A 16,031-nucleotide genomic window follows, 5' to 3' on the forward strand; every position below is an offset into this window, starting at 1 on the left:
TATTTTATCCCACCAATTCTTGCTTGCAGGCAAATTCTTGCATGGGCAAGAGAGAAAGCTTTCTGATAGTTAGGTGTTTCTAGTTGTGTGAAGCAGCTGGCCGCAGCAACAGTGTGGAATATGTGTAGTGGTGACAGGAAGGTTGGAGCTTTCCCTTGATCTGCTTGCCTTTCTGTATCCTTTTAACCTTTGCTTCAGGCATTGTTTTTCCCCGATTCATATTCCATCTCAAGAAATGTGGAGGGAGGGAAGCCTACATTTGAAAGATAATTCCACAGCCTTGATCCATGGGGATTGGAAGTTATCCTGAGGATTAGTGGTGCTAAGCCTTGGGGAAAGAGGTTGAGCTTTAACCAAAGGTTTATAGAAGCTAGAGAGGCACTCTGGACTCAACTTTAATCATGCCTGTCTCCAGTCGTAAGTGTAAGTTTAATACATAGTGTGGTATCTGGAGAGCTGCTCTGATGAATTTAGATTGTACATTTTCCAGAGGGGTGAAACACACACCTGGGGGCCCAGCCAAAGTCCCATGAAGGAATTGGGCTAGAGACTTAGTCTGAGAAAGTTCAGTTGGAACATAATATCTTCCCTTGATTTGGGAAAAAAAATAAGGCTAGCATTGGAAGATATTTATCCAGTATTCACAGTGGGCTTGAGCCAATGGCATGCATGATTACTCCTAAATACTAAATGCTATTTATTTATTCTATTTTGTGGCTATTAGTGCTCCAAAAATGGAGTTTCAGCCTTTTGGCAAAAGCCATAATCTTTGTTTTCTGACACTAGCTAGGATGGATACTTACTTGAAGATGATTCTTTTCTATGTAGACTATGTAGATCTTGATGTTGCCTTATTTCTTGGGATACTAACAAAATACCTATTCTTATTAGAGCTGTTCTCTCAGCTTTGATGATAGTTCCTCCATTAATTGGATTGGATTTCCCCAGTTCAGACAAAGAAATAATAGAAAATGCCTAAGAACACCTTGAGTACCATTTATAAGGTTGTGAAAACAAGAATGCAAGTCAGAAACCATTTAATAGGGAGCAGTATTTTGTACTGATATCAGAACAGAGTATCCTGTTAAGCTGTTTTTATTTAACATTTTTCCAAGGCAAGAGACCAGTAGTAGGTTCCTACCGGTTCAGCTGAACTGGTAGTAGTTTGGCAGCCTAGGTCGCTGGAACCGACAGCAATCCAGGCGTGCCATGCTCCCGAACTGGTTCTCCGGGCAGGGCCGTAGGTGCCGCCATCTTGTTTTTTGCTTCTGTGCATGCGCAGAACAATTTTTATTGCATTGCGCATGCACGCGCATCGTTCATCAGGTACGCACCCGTGCGAAGCATGCCCACAAGCAAACCAGCAGTAGTGTCTGCCAGAACCCACCCCTTGCAAGAGACCAAATAAATTAAAATGTTGAATAGCTGAAGGTAAAATAATCTATTATAACCTGAGATATACACTTGTCTATAATAAAGGCCAATAGTTATTGTTACAGTATTATTTTTCTGTAAACATTATGAAAAAGATGTTATGCTTTCCTCAGCACCGAAACCACAAGAAATATGGAAGTAATTTCATATAAAACTATAAAAGGCAAAAATGGGAAGTAAGTTTCCCATTACAGACAGAAGGCATACATCTGTTCTAAAAAATAAAAAGCTGTTACATTTCATGAGTAACATTTTCCTTTGTTACACTCAGATATGGCGGGGTTCTATCATGACAACTGACTAATATGGGGCATTATATGTTTAATATCACAGCTCCATTTTTAAAGGGCATGCATACAAATCAGGGATATGGTATTCTCAAAGAATAAAACTCACAATTGGTAAATGATGGATCAGATCATTCTTGATAGTGGAGAAATACGTTGTAATTAAATTGACTGAAGGATTACCTGTGCAAATGCATTACAAGAAAATAGGTTTCACTGTACAAAATCCTTAGGATTATCAGAATATACTTACATTTTAACCCATCTTTTATTTATTTCTTTTTTCTTCCTTATTCTATATTACTTTATTAGTTTTAGAAATATGTAATAAATAATATTTTGCACTGTCCGTATGAAGAGTAGCATGCGCAGAATAAGTTGATTACAGAATCAGCTTCTATTTTATCACAGGAAAGTTAAACTTTTACTTTGTAGTATGATTATGGATACTTTATTTACCTATCTAACCGTGGTATAATGCTTACATGTTTAAATGGTTGCTACTCTTCATCGGGACAGTGCAAAATATTGCTTATTACATATTTCTAAAACTAATAAAGTATTATAAAATAAGGAAGAAAAAAGAAATAAATCAAAGATGGGTTAAAATGCAAGAAAGAAAAAATAATAGAAAAGAGGAAAAAGAAATATACTAACATGTGGTTTTCAATATTCTCTACAGCAGTTATAATTGCAATTATAAACCTACCTCTTTTTATAAATTACATTGTAATTGTATTGTTTCTGTAATCTAGCTTATCTAATCATCAGACCCATAAATCATAAATTCATCTTTTTATGTTTTATGCAGAACATCCATAAGGGATTTCCAGTCATCAATAAACATAAATGTTGTCTTTTCTCTGATCAATTAAATCAATTTGGCTGGTCAAACAAATCAGTTTGACCATGTGATAAATTAAGAATACCCAGTATTAATATAAAACCTTTAACTAGTATAGATTTACTAATAACAAAATAACACTAAAAATCCTGTAACCAACATTTATTTTTTAGCTATTGATCTTTTTAACATTTCATTTGGGGGAGAGGGGGAATCCTGTCTGACTGAACTACAAGGGTTAACTGTATCTGACCAATCAGAATATTTTCTCTTTTATTTAATAATAGAGAACTTTAATACTTGCAAATGCCACATAATGTTCAAATTAAAAAGTCATGCTACATTCTTTTCAACCCTTCAAAGGTCTAAAAGAAGCCTCTAAATGTTCACATTTAATATATCTTTTTCCTTAAACATCTTTACTTAAAATTGATTTTTAAATAAAATAGTGTAGAACAAATATATAGAAAAAATAAATCTATATCACCTCTGTAATAAATGAATATGCCAGGAAACTGCTTGAAACCTGTTAATAATATTACAATGGCGTTTTTTAAAATCGACTGATTTTTATATCTGTGTGTCTGTTTGCTTGCACCTTTTAAGGAATCAATTCCCTACTTAAATATGAGATATTACCAGGACCTGCATATGAGAATTTTCAAATAAACTCAAATACTGGAGAAATTAGAACAGCCAATTCGCTTGACAGGGAAATTCAAGAGGTTCTTCATATTAAAGGTAAGGTGTTTGAGATATTATACATACAATGATCCAGGGATTATACATAGTTTTTAACTGACTATTTCCCTTTAAATTTAATTTGTCTGAAATGTACAAGGAAGGTGTTTGATTTGTATCATTTGTGTCCTATATTGTTGTGGCCCGACAGTAGCCAGCAGAGCTCTTAGCACAGTCGGACAGTGAAGAAATTGGGGTGGAACATGTACTGGAGGCTGGGGAAGGCTTGGATGAGGACTCTGTGTCGGAGACAGAGATGGTACCAAGGCCGTCTGGCAGTTCTCAGCTGCCTTCGGAGCTAGATAGCAGTGAGGCAGAGGAACAGCTGGAGCCTGTTCCCAGTGTGCACATGCACAGAGCTGCCAGAAGAAAAGAACAGCTCAGAAATCAGGGTTGACTTGGGAGTAAAGCCACATGTGGACGGTGAATGGAAATAAAAGAGGAGTGAAAGGGGAATGGGCTTTTGCAGGAAACAATCTGTTTGTTTGTTTGTTCGTTCGTTAGTTTGTTCATTAGTTTGTTTCAGGAGTGTGAAGATCTGTCCATGAATCTCAGAGACTCTGTGCCCAGTCTTTCCTTGCGTTTGGAAAATATTTACATGGCAGTTTTCCAAGGTAGATAAGGTCTGTGGTCATAAATTCACCTTTGAAAGACTGTTTACCAGCCCTTTTCTGAATGGGAATGAGAGGAATTCACATTCATTTAATAAAAGGGGTTTTGTCGGGACCAGGAATCTGCTTCGTGCTTTTTGGGAAGCCTAGGTCAGAACATATATATGTGAGCATATTCGCAATCTGATCTTGTCAATCTGTTACTATAAATCAGTTTTCAAATATGCTTCTTTTCAAATATAGTGGTTGTTCAAGATGGGGGCACTCCCTCTTTATCCAGTACAGCATCAATTATCTTTAGAGTACTAGATGAAAATGATCATACTCCTAAGATCATCTTTCCAGTTTCTGATATCCAAATATTGGAGAACCAACTGCCTTCAACAATAACAACACTCCTGGCTGTGGATGATGATATAGCTAATAACGGCATAGTGCAATATCAAATAATTGGTAAGGTGAATAATTTAATAATGTATATTTATTTTAAAAAAGCAAGATTTAAAATTTGGCATTTGCTGATCTTATTTAACTACTCTTAAAATGTGATCATTGTAATATTTGCATTTTTGTAATATTGTAATATTGTAATATTTGCATCTTGTGTTAATACGATTTATTTATTTTAATACAATATTATTATTAAAAAAAACTCTTTACATTCTACAATACAGGAAATATGTAAGTCCTTTGAAAAAGTCTAGCTGTCCCATTAAAAATCTTATTTTTTTCCCTTAGAAAACATCAATCATTCTTAAATTCACAATGCAAATTTACGTCCTGCATCTGAATACTGAATCAACAGTTAATCTCTAAAATTCTGGGTAAAATGTTTTCTAGTATTGGGGACTTTCGTCAGTAACAGCTCTTACATAGTATTTATATGTAAATACATATCAGTGTATAGAAAGTTTTTCTTGTTTTCTGTTGTTTTTAATTGACATATTCATTTTGTATCATTTTGAAGGTGGGAATACCGGAGGATACTTTGCTTTGCACAAAACTACAGGAGACCTTTTCACTACTCGCAGTTTGAACAGAGAGAGCGTCAACAATTTTACATTGGTCATAGAGTGTTTTGATCTAGGCACTCCAGCAAGAAGTTCTGTTATGGAACTACAAATCAGAGTCCTGGATGAAAATGACAACAGTCCTTTATTTACAAGAAATCATTACCAAGCAATTATAAGTGAAGATATTGAAGAAAACTCATCAATTCTTGAACTGTTTGCTTTAGATGCAGATGAAGGTCCAAATGGAAAGGTTGTGTACACTCTAATGGATGAACCTCTTGGATTGTTTACTATTAACAGAACTAGTGGTGTTGTCCTTACTAATAAACCAATGGACCGAGAGAGACAATCTCAATATATATTTAAAGGTATAGCGACAGATTCCGATGTCCGGCGACCCAGAAGTGCCAGTGTTACTATAGTAGTACAGATTGAAGATGTCAATGACAATAATCCTTTTTTCTTAGAGAATCCTCTTAAACTTCAAGTATCCTTTCAAACACCTATAAATCAGGCAATAGCGACTGTGCAATCCAGGGATTTAGATTTAGGTCTGAACGGAACAGTGAAGTTTCGGTTTGTGACACCAGCCACAATACTTGAGATGGATTCAAATACAGGTGAAATATTTCTTAAGGAACCTGCATTTTACGATGGCTTATTCACCCACCACCTGATAATGGCATGCGATCAAGGGACCCCAGCTAGAACTGCTACAGCTGTTGTGATCATCTCTTCTAAAGCCCACACGGAAATGATTTCTTTCAGTCATACACAGTATGAAGCAGTGGTTCCTGAAAACAGCGAAATGGGTGAGTACCTAATCATATTGTGTCTTCTGTAATGCTATGTATATATATGTATGAATATATATGTGTTAAAAGGCATTCTAGGACAGAAGTTTACAGAAAAAACAAAAATAAGCTACAATTTGACGTTTGAACCCATATTAAAACACGTTTGCTACCTACTCATTTATCTCATTTTTTCATTTTCAAAGTCTTTAGCTCTCCTTTAGATAATCATGATTTTCTGTCTCTAATATACATTGTTCAGTTGCCATCTCAACTAGTTCTAAGCCAGTGGTGGGATTCAGCCAGTTCGTACCTATTCGGGAGAACTGGTTGGTAATTTTCTAAGAGGTTCAGAGAACTGGTTGTTGGAAGAAATCTCCTTTTGTTTTTTTCCACTTTACAGGGCTAATCCTGTAAGGAAGGCGGGAAGGAAACATTCTAGCGTTGTTTCTAGCCTAATCTTTATTGCCCTGCTTACAGAAACTGCCTCTCCGGTTAACCCTTATTACATTGTAACAGCTAAGGCAAAGCGTCCATCGACTTGAGTGACCTTGAGTTGGCCATGTCCACCCAGTCACATGGCCACCGAGCCCCACCTACCCAGATGGTCATTAGGACAGAGAACCAGTTGTTAAATTATTTGAATCCCACCACTGTTCTAAGCTGCAACAGACAGTAAGGCATTTTTACTTCCTGTTTTAAAGACAATTATTTGGTTTGAATGTTTTCAAAACAGCAATGTACAATTTTAGCTTTCTCTGGGAACAATGAGATTATATCTGCAGAATATAACTCCATATTGGCGACAGGAAGGGTATCGGGCCAGTAAACACTCGTCTCCATTCAGTTGCCCAGACTCCACCCTGCAAGGGATTATCGGGTTGTTAAATGAAGATGAATGTACAATTTTAGCTGCATAATGTTTTTTTCTCTGAATTGATTTTGCTGTTTCTTCTTTTGGATATACAGCTCAGTAGATTACAGTTCTTAATGTTTCATGTTTTGCAGGAGTCAAAGGAGTGTGTGGGCTGCTTAATTTGAGCCTACATAGGAAGGCCTCATTTAGTAATCAATTAGGAGCAACAATTTAGTCATTAAGCAGAGTGGTCATTAAATGAAACCATTACCATGTGATCTTCCTTTTAGCTTTTCTTTGCTTTACAGATCTGTGAAGGTTGTAAATGCGAGGATTGGTCACAACGTTACTTTTTCATCACCATCATAACTACAATCAGTTTCTCTACTAGGCAGTTGCTAAACAAGGATTATAGTATGAGTAAAGCTGTAAGCGGCTTTTCCAGGGTTCATAATAGCAACATAGTAGAATGAAAGGTGTTTCTTTCCTTTTTTTTTAGTAGATATGCATACAATTATTAGAATTCAATGAGTTAATCTGATATTGAAACAGTCTGTTACAAATAAGGCCTTGTAAAGGATGTATTTTATGGAAATTCCCTAAGGGAATACAATATGAGAATAAAAACAGTATGCTGCTAACTAGTAATAAGCATAAATAAAAATACATTTGGACAGTGTTGATTAAAGCAAGCTTAGGGAATCAAGAGTAAAATCACAGAGGATACATGGAGAACCTCATTATTTTAGTGGCACAGTGGTTAGAGTGCAGTATTGGAGGCCACTTCTGCTGACTGCCAGCTGTCTGCAGTTCGGCAGTTTGAATCTTACCGGCTCAAGGTTGACTCGGCTTTCCGTTCTTCTGAGGTCAGTAAAATGAGGTTGTTGGGGACTCTGTAAACCACTAGAGAGGGCTGTAAAGCACTACGAAGCGGTATATAAGTCTAAACGCTATTGGTATTGATCTAGAAATACACTGCTGGTCAGCAACTATTCACAAGATAGGTTCTCTAAATGTACCTGCCCTAACTGAGATATTGTGAATTGTAATGACATTATCCAGCAACAAGCAAAAGAACCAGTCTCACAAGGTTTATCTATAGGTTCTATGTTTTGTTTTATTTGCAATAAAGAAGTCTTATTAATGTAATAGTGGAGTGAGAACCCTTTGTTTAGAGATTAATTTTAGGCATATTTCAATTAATGGCAGCTAAGGGCATGCTAATCTGTTGCTTGAACATGTTTTATACAAAAAGCTTGGTGTCAGAATCCATGCTTAGTTCCTCTGAGGCACCATTGGTGCTGAAACCTTTTTATTTTTGTACCAATTCAACTTAATTTAAATTTTGTTTGTAAAATCCCTTAACCCTCAAAGCTTTTGGCAGTAGTATAAAATGCAATTTATAATAGAATAGATTGCTAATGTAGCTTAAAAAAAATCTGTCAAGGTACTTAATGCAGTTGCAGGCAACACAGGGGTGGGTTCCTGCCAGTTCTAACCTCTTCTATAGAAGAGGTTCCACAAATCTACAGTGCCGTTTAGAACCGGTTCCAGCTCCCTCCCACCACCCGTCTGCACATCATCCAGATGAAAAGCGAGAGGAGGAATTCTGGGAGTTGAAGTCCACAAGTCTTAAAGCTGTCAAGTTTGAATACCCCTGGGGTTTCTTTTTCTAAAGGGTTAGGGGTGCAAGGGTGCTATAACTTGACAGCTTCAAGACTTGTGTGCTTCAAATGCCAGAGTTTCTGAGCCAACATTTTGGTTGCTAAGCAAGAGCGTTGTTAAGTGAGTTTCACCACATTTTACAAGTTGGTCACGCCCATCAGTCACATGGCTGGCAAGCAATTCCCACTCAGTCACATGGCTGGCAAGCCATTCCTACAAAGCAGGCCACACCTACAGAAGAGGTTCTAAAAAAAATTGAAACCCACCACTGAGGCAACAGTACAAACACAATCTGTTCTAGCTCCTAGACTAGTATAGATTTGCTTGTATTGACAGAATGATTCAATAATTTGATTGCTTGGTTGTAATCTTTAAAATTTATATTGTTTTATTTGTTACCTAGTATAATAATGACTATCACTAAATGTTGTATCTTGTGAGACTGACCAGGGTGCGAATCATTATGACCTTTGAATAATACACACTTGTCTGTTCTAGAAAGCCTTTGAGATATTGGTGAGAATCATTCTGCTAGGTGTGTTGATGCATTATTGTTAATAAGTAAATAAATAAAATTAAATGTTTTACCATATTTCTGTATTTTTATTAGTGTGCTGGGTCATTGCTGCTGCCCTGTGCATTCCAGAGATGCTTTAAGACTAAGATGGTTTTAAATTTTTACAAATAATTAAAACTGAATTTTAAAAAATGAGTAGAGTGCTGATTGACATGAAATAATAAAGAGTTTAGAAACAGAACTTCAGGGTCCAATAATTCTTACTGTGTATCTAGCTGAACATTACTGCTGGCATTGTGTATCTATGTATGTTTAATATGTTCAGTTCTTGGAATAAATAACTTCCAAACACTTTATCATCCTTATTTCTCTTCCCTGTCTTCTGCTATCAACATAATAGGCTAAATGCATAGCTGATATTCAAAAATGAGTTTAGTAAATATATTTGGCATGTTAATATGATAAAATAATATTTTCCTGGTATATAGCTGTAGACAGTAAATATATGTCACCAGTTATCAGTTTAACCTGCTTCATGCTTTTAATATCTTTTAGAATAAATTTAATATTTGCTTTCACAGGTACTTCTGTTTTTACTGTTGCTGCTCATGACCACAGTTTGATGGAAAACAATGTAAAATATACAATCATCAGTGAACATGAGGATATTTTCTATATTCATCCCATCACAGGTAAATTAGCCTATTTATTTTCATTTGTTCTAAAATCATTTGAGGCTTTAGTAAAATATTTTCCACAGTGGAGTTATAATTGCATTTGTATAAACATCATTCAAGGGGTTAGTGGTTATTTATTTAAATTCCAGTAAAAATTGGGTTTAGTTCTTTAATCTTAAAAAAAAGATGTGTGCTTAAAATAAAATTTTAAATAGGTTTTTTTCCTTAAAATTCATCTGAATTGAGAATATGATTTATCCTTCTATAGTGATGTCAATAGCAAAGGTCAGCAATATATATATATATATAATATATATATATTATCTTAAGGTAAAGATAAATGTAAAGGTCCCCCTCACACCTAGGTGCTAGTCAGTCCCAACTCATCTCTGTTTCTAAGCCGAAGAGCCAGCACTGTCCGAAGACATCTCTGTGGTCATGTGGCCGGCATGAATAAATGACAAAGGCTCACAGAACGCTGTTACCTTCCCACCAAGGTGGTCCCTATTTTTCTTCTTGCATTTTTACATGCTTTGGAACTGCTAGGTTGGCAGAAGCTGGGGCAAGTAACGGGAGCTCACTCCGTTACATGGCGGTAGGGATTCGAACCACCAAACTGCCAACCTTTCTGATCAACAAGATCAGCATCTTAGCCACTGAGTCGCCATGTCACCCTATTTTTTTTTAATCTTAGATATCTTAAAAAAACACCCAAATATTTCATTCAAAATTCCCTAAACCAATTTCTGACTTCATGCACCAATAAGACTCAAGGTACTCAATGTTTTCAAAGTAACTGTTACTATTACAAAAGTAACAGTCTCTTTAACAAAAAAAGACTGTAAGATGGTAACAATTATTAATTTCATGCTGGTGATTTCATGCCAGTATATAACCAAAGGAAACCAAAACTAATGAAATCTTGAATCTATAAATGTTGGATTAGATTTGGGAAGCTATGAGTCATCCTCCCAAGGACTTCCTCCTCCTTCCTTTCACAGGTGATGTATTTATTGCTCCTTCACATTTGGTCGCATAAGTCTTCACTTCATATTGCTTTTTCTGAAAGCTGGCCTTTTTTGACATGAAGAGAGCTGATTCAGTAGGAGTTGGGAGGAGACCTGCACTCACACTACTAGAGTCCCAGTAACGTTTCAGCTCTTCTGTAATCTCAGTGAAGATGTATCTCGGTTATGGTACCAAGACTAGTACTGCCAACCTACTTCAACAGCTCACTTGATAGATTGCTCCGTGAAGATAGTGAAAGGGCCTCCACATGCCACACAGAAGCCTGCATGGGACAAGTTGAATGAATAGTAGAGTGAGTTGCTACATATGGAGCCTTGAAGCTGGGTCAGTCCAGCAAGATTTGTCTTGAGGATGAAAGGAAGAAGGAACAAATGCAAATACATTGCATGGTCAACTTACCCCAAATACTAAAGTAAAATCTTAATCTAATAAGATCTTGTTTGGTGTTACTAATTTTTTTAAATATCTATTACATATAAAATTTTGGATATACAGTAAATGTATGAGTATTCAGACTGTCACTTTCAGATTGAATTGATACAATTCAAGGCCATTTCGACATCATTATATTACTCCATTTTACAAAATAGCCTGCAAATAATTCTTTGAATATATAAGTATATTTTAACCCTGCATGTTTTTGGAATTCAAATGGAAGGTGTAGCATTACACCTTTAGGGTCCCGAGGCTGAAGATGAAAAGAATGTAGTCCACCCACGGATAGCTGAATCAACCAAAGTTTATTGAGCATCCAGAATTGACATGAGAATCAACAGCAAAATTATTAATCATGAAACATCATTCTTATAGTGTTTTCAGCTTCTTTGAGCTCTACCTACTTTACGTGTTATATCATTATTGGCTAACAAGTCTCCAAGGCACAATAATTGGTTAGTCTTTACATCATTGGTGTTCGTGAGAACGTTCACGTTGTAATAGCTGAGTAAATCAAGTGTTATCAAATGAGTGAATAAGATGTTGCAGGTTATACTTTGTTTCATCCCGTGCCCTTGATGCCTGGGAACACTGCAAGCAAAGAATAGCTGACAGGCAAATATTTTCTGCAGATTGCTGCAGTTTTTGCTTACACGTGTAATCTCAGTTCCAAGGACCATTCAGATGATTCACTGTAAAAACCCTACAGGAAGGGAGTTCCAAAATTATGGATGAGATTCACGAGGCATCACATTTGCTGCTGGTGTTGTAGAATCTCCAGGGAAGGCCTATCTGTCTGTAGTTTTATACTGTATATGTTTAAAGTCCAGATTAGAAGTGGGTTGCTACCGGTTTGCCCTGGTTCGGGCGAACCGGTAGTGGAAATTGGGACTGGGTCGCTGAACCGGTAGGGATGGCAGGCTGGCCACGGCCCTGAACTGGTTCCCCGGTCACCCATGCCATTGCCAGCATGTTTTTTAGTCATTGTATAATGTTCTATGCATGCATAGAACAATTTGCAAGCAACATGCGGCGGGCGTACACGCAAAGCGAAACAGCAGTAGCAGCGCTGGCAGCAATCCACCCCTGGTGCACATTATGTATATCACTTCTTCATTCAAAGCTAGGTTTGTTTATTCTCCAGTTAGCCCGTTAATTGTACTGATGCGAAATATTTTTTCCAATAATGTGTTTTTTTTAAAAAAAATATCTAAGATTTTATTTATTCTGATATGGGTACAACGATTGTGAACTTCATATCAGTTTTATTTACCAAATTAAACAGAGTAAAGATGGATTCTTTGCTCTCTAGATTTAGTATTTAACATCAACGTTTTACACAGGTTGATCAAAAAAAGGAATGTAAATCTATTCTATATTTGCGAGAATTGAATTGTATTTTGTATTTAAAAGTATATTTTGTATTTCAACTTATCCCCAAATGCTGAAGTCAAAAAGAAAATGACCTGAAACAAAACAATGTTTTAAAGATTTTAAGATGAAACAGGCTAGATTTTATGAGCAAAGTTGCTATGTACTAAATGAATACCAGCTGACTGCTGAAAACATAATTTCCTCCTGGCTTTGGAAAAAGAGATCTACTGCTTAGTTAAACCCCAAGTATGTTTTTAATAATCAATTATTTTATTAACATGACTGTCTTATTTAATCTAAATCAAGTTCACATTTGGGAACATTTATAAAAGATGTTTTCAACAACTCCTCAGCTAATAGAATAGAGTAAAAATAAAACAAAACAAAGTGAAATAGTTTATATACTGCCTGACTTTTTGTTGGCAGAGTAATCAGGATATATTTCATATTCACCCAAGGTTTCATTTGTTTGGGGATGGTTTGCTTAAATTATTTTGAGGCTTGATTTACTTGTATCATCATGCTGTGCAATACAGCTTTGAATGGAGTAAAATGCTAGGAAACTGGCATATGCCCAACAGGAACATAATTGAATAATTGTTAACTAGGATACTTGCTGATTAAGAAATAGTGCATGCTGTTGTTGCTGCATCCAGCCTGTCATGAAGAAATGCCACCATGTAAGGGAATTCTCGGGGCAAGTAGCTAAGATGACCACAGAAGCCTATAGTCCAGTGATGGCGAAGCTTTTTGGCACAGAATGCCTAATCCAGAACGTATGTGTGCATGCGCGTCCCGGACCACTGGAAACCTGAAGACCATCTGGCTGGCACATGCACGCCTGTTTTATGGGCATTTTTGTGGCCCTTTCCAAGCCATTTTTTTGTGCCAAAAGCCGCCTGGTGTTTGGCTGTTTTCAAGTGCTTCAGCGGTCTGGCACCTGCAAAGACCAGCTGGTTGTGCCGGAAACCAGAAGAGCAGTTGGCGACGGCGCACGTGACCTAGAGGGGGCTCGGCGTGCCACCTCTGGCACGCATGCCATAGGTTCACCATCACGGCTATAGTCTATCCTAAGTATCTGTCAGTGACATATGAATTTTCTTGAAATTGCAGCTGGCTAAACAAGCTTTGTATTGGCCATTAGTGCTCTCTAAAGGCAATAAAGTCTCTGTAGTTCTGCTTCTTTCAGTTTAAATCAAATGGCCCACATAGTAGACTTTCTTCATAGTATAGGTTTGAATCACCCCCATGTTCACTTTTGATTTTGCAAAGGTTATCTTGCAATTCACCAGGAAGATACATAGGCTGACTTTAAAGCACAGGTTTAGTTCACTTAAAGGCATAAATGACAAATGTAAAGATGTGACCCACAGCTGTTCTCTTTAAAAGTCTTTTTGGTCCAAAGAATTTGTGCCATATTTGATCTTGGAGGTTACTGGTTTTCTACATCTATTTTCTCAAAATCTGTTATTGTCTCTGTCTTTCATTATGGGGAAAGCTAATTTTCTTTGTATAGCCTTCTTACACCTTTTCTATGATCCACACACAGAGAGCCAATTTTCTGGCACTGTTTCTTGTAACTCAGTATTTTCAAGGCTAATACCAGAGGTGGGTTCCTACCAGTTCACACCTATTCAGTAGAACCGGCTCGTCAAATCTACCGAACCGGTTAGAAGAGGTTCCACCAGTGGACCCAGAAAGCAGGCCACACCTACAAAAAATTTTGAAACCCACCACTGACACACACACACACACACACACACATCCACACACACACACACGCACAGACTGACACAGAGAGAGAGAGAGAGAGAGAGAGAGAGAGAGAGGAAGGAAGAAAGAAAGAAAGAAAGAAGTAAAAGAGTGAGAGAGAGATGAAAGAAAAAAAGAAAAAAGGGACAGAGAGACAAAAGGAAGGAGAGAGAGAGAGAAAGAAAGAAAACACATGGCCGGCAAGCCACTCCCACAAAGAAGGCCACATCCACAGAGTAGGTTCCAAAATTTTTTGAAACCCACCACTGGCTAATACCCACATTAATCTACCAAGTTGGCATCCCACCACATGGGGAAAGTGTTAATCTTAGCCACCCAGAAAATTGGAGGAAACTGCTTCCCCCATTCTAAGCTGTGTGCTTCTCTGGAATTGAGATTTTGTTTTTATTTCAATTATATGTGGTTTAAAAGACATACATGCTTCAAATCAATTGCAAGGATGCACACATTTCTATTTATATAGAATCAAATATGTACATTTTAATTTTGCTATTCTGGTTTTCAGAAGATTACATGTTGGCCTGCTTTATATTTTTTCAGGCTGTAGGAAAGGGACCCTATAACCTTTGTGGTAAACAAACAAACAAACAAACAACAAACAAGACAAAATGTTCTACATATCTTTGATCGCTCTATTGCTTAACTTCAATAAGAACAGATGGTATACCTCACTATTATCCATTAATTTTTGTAAGAACCATTTTATTAAAGATGTCAAGAATCTAACTTGTTGCCAAATTGCCAGAATATTTTTTTTCATTTTCAAAATTTCTAATTTAGAAATTGGAATGAGAGGATGATTTTCATTGCACATGTAACAGTCTGATGTAGATAACTTATTTTGTCTTTAGGTGAAATTACAGTAAAACATCCTGTATTTCTTGACTATGAAGTCAGAAAGGAAGTGCATTTTTCAGTTTTAGCTGAAAATGGCATGGCTTCAGCAGTGTGTGGTGTGACAGTATTTTTACAGGACATTAATGATAATGCACCTCAGTTTGAACAAAGCTATATCAGAACATCAGTTTGGGAAGGCCAAGCCTATGATGCATATATTACACAGGTAAGAACATGGGAATTCAAACATCATAGCAATAGCAGTAGCAGTAGACTTAGCAATAACTCTGCTGGATCAGCAATCACTCTGCTGGATCAGATCCCTGGCCCATCTTTTACTTTTACTTTACCTGGCCCATCTTTACTTACTAATCACTTAGCAATCACTCTGCTGGATCAGATCCCTGGCCCATCTTGTATCACAGTGGCCAAGGTAGCCCAATGGTTTTCCACCAGATTGCCCTTCAGAGACAGCAGGAAGTGTTAAGTTCCCTATAAGCTACCAAGCAAGTAGTACAGTAGTGTGTTGCATGTGAAGGCATTGTAAGAAGAAATACTACTGCAAAATCAAGAAAGAAAACTGCTAAACTTCTAATGGATATGTGCTTCCCGTTTGAATGGAAACCTATAACCAGAGTTTAAGAAGCTAGCCAAGAGCTTCCATGCACATTGTTTATCCCTTGTTCAGAGCCGAGGTGGCGCAGTGGTTAAATGCAGCACTGCAGGCTACTTCAGCTGACTGCAGTTCTGCAGTTCGGCTGTTCAAATCTCACCGGCTCAGGGTTGACTCAGCCTTCCATCCTTCCGAGGTGGGTAAAATGAGGACCCGGATTGTTGTTGGGGGCAATATGCTGACTCTGTAAACCGCTTAGAGAGGGCTGAAAGCCCTATGAAGCGGTATATAAGTCTAACTGCTATTGCTATTCAGATGTGAATGACAAAAAAATTCAAAAGGCAAATTTAGGATTTGGAATTCTCTACAAATACATTAGATTACTATACATATTATTTCAGCCATTTCAAATATAATAAAAGTTGTCTATAAGTTCTTTTTTATCGAGATGTATTTCATAAGTTGTTGATGAAATGCATTTGAATTGTACATGCACATATTGTCCACACATGACCAAAATATGACCAAAAA

General features: G+C 37.0%; 1 protein-coding gene across 1 annotated transcript in view; it reads left to right on the forward strand.

The window, feature by feature from the left end:
- Positions 1 to 16,031, forward strand: part of DCHS2 (dachsous cadherin-related 2) — a 97,380-nt gene that overhangs the window by 65,615 nt on the left and 15,734 nt on the right. Inside the window, exons 20-24 of the mRNA XM_087723697.1 lie at positions 3,172 to 3,306; positions 4,161 to 4,370; positions 4,885 to 5,742; positions 9,344 to 9,454; positions 14,902 to 15,113. Coding sequence (XP_087579823.1) covers positions 3,172 to 3,306; positions 4,161 to 4,370; positions 4,885 to 5,742; positions 9,344 to 9,454; positions 14,902 to 15,113 — 1,526 coding nt within the window. The remainder of the gene's footprint in view (positions 1 to 3,171; positions 3,307 to 4,160; positions 4,371 to 4,884; positions 5,743 to 9,343; positions 9,455 to 14,901; positions 15,114 to 16,031) is intronic.

The sequence above is a fragment of the Thamnophis sirtalis genome, unplaced genomic scaffold, assembly GCF_051295495.1.
Source record: "Thamnophis sirtalis isolate CommonGarterSnake01/CBP01778 unplaced genomic scaffold, rThaSir2_p1.2 scaffold_10, whole genome shotgun sequence".
Taxonomy (NCBI): domain Eukaryota; kingdom Metazoa; phylum Chordata; class Lepidosauria; order Squamata; family Natricidae; genus Thamnophis; species Thamnophis sirtalis.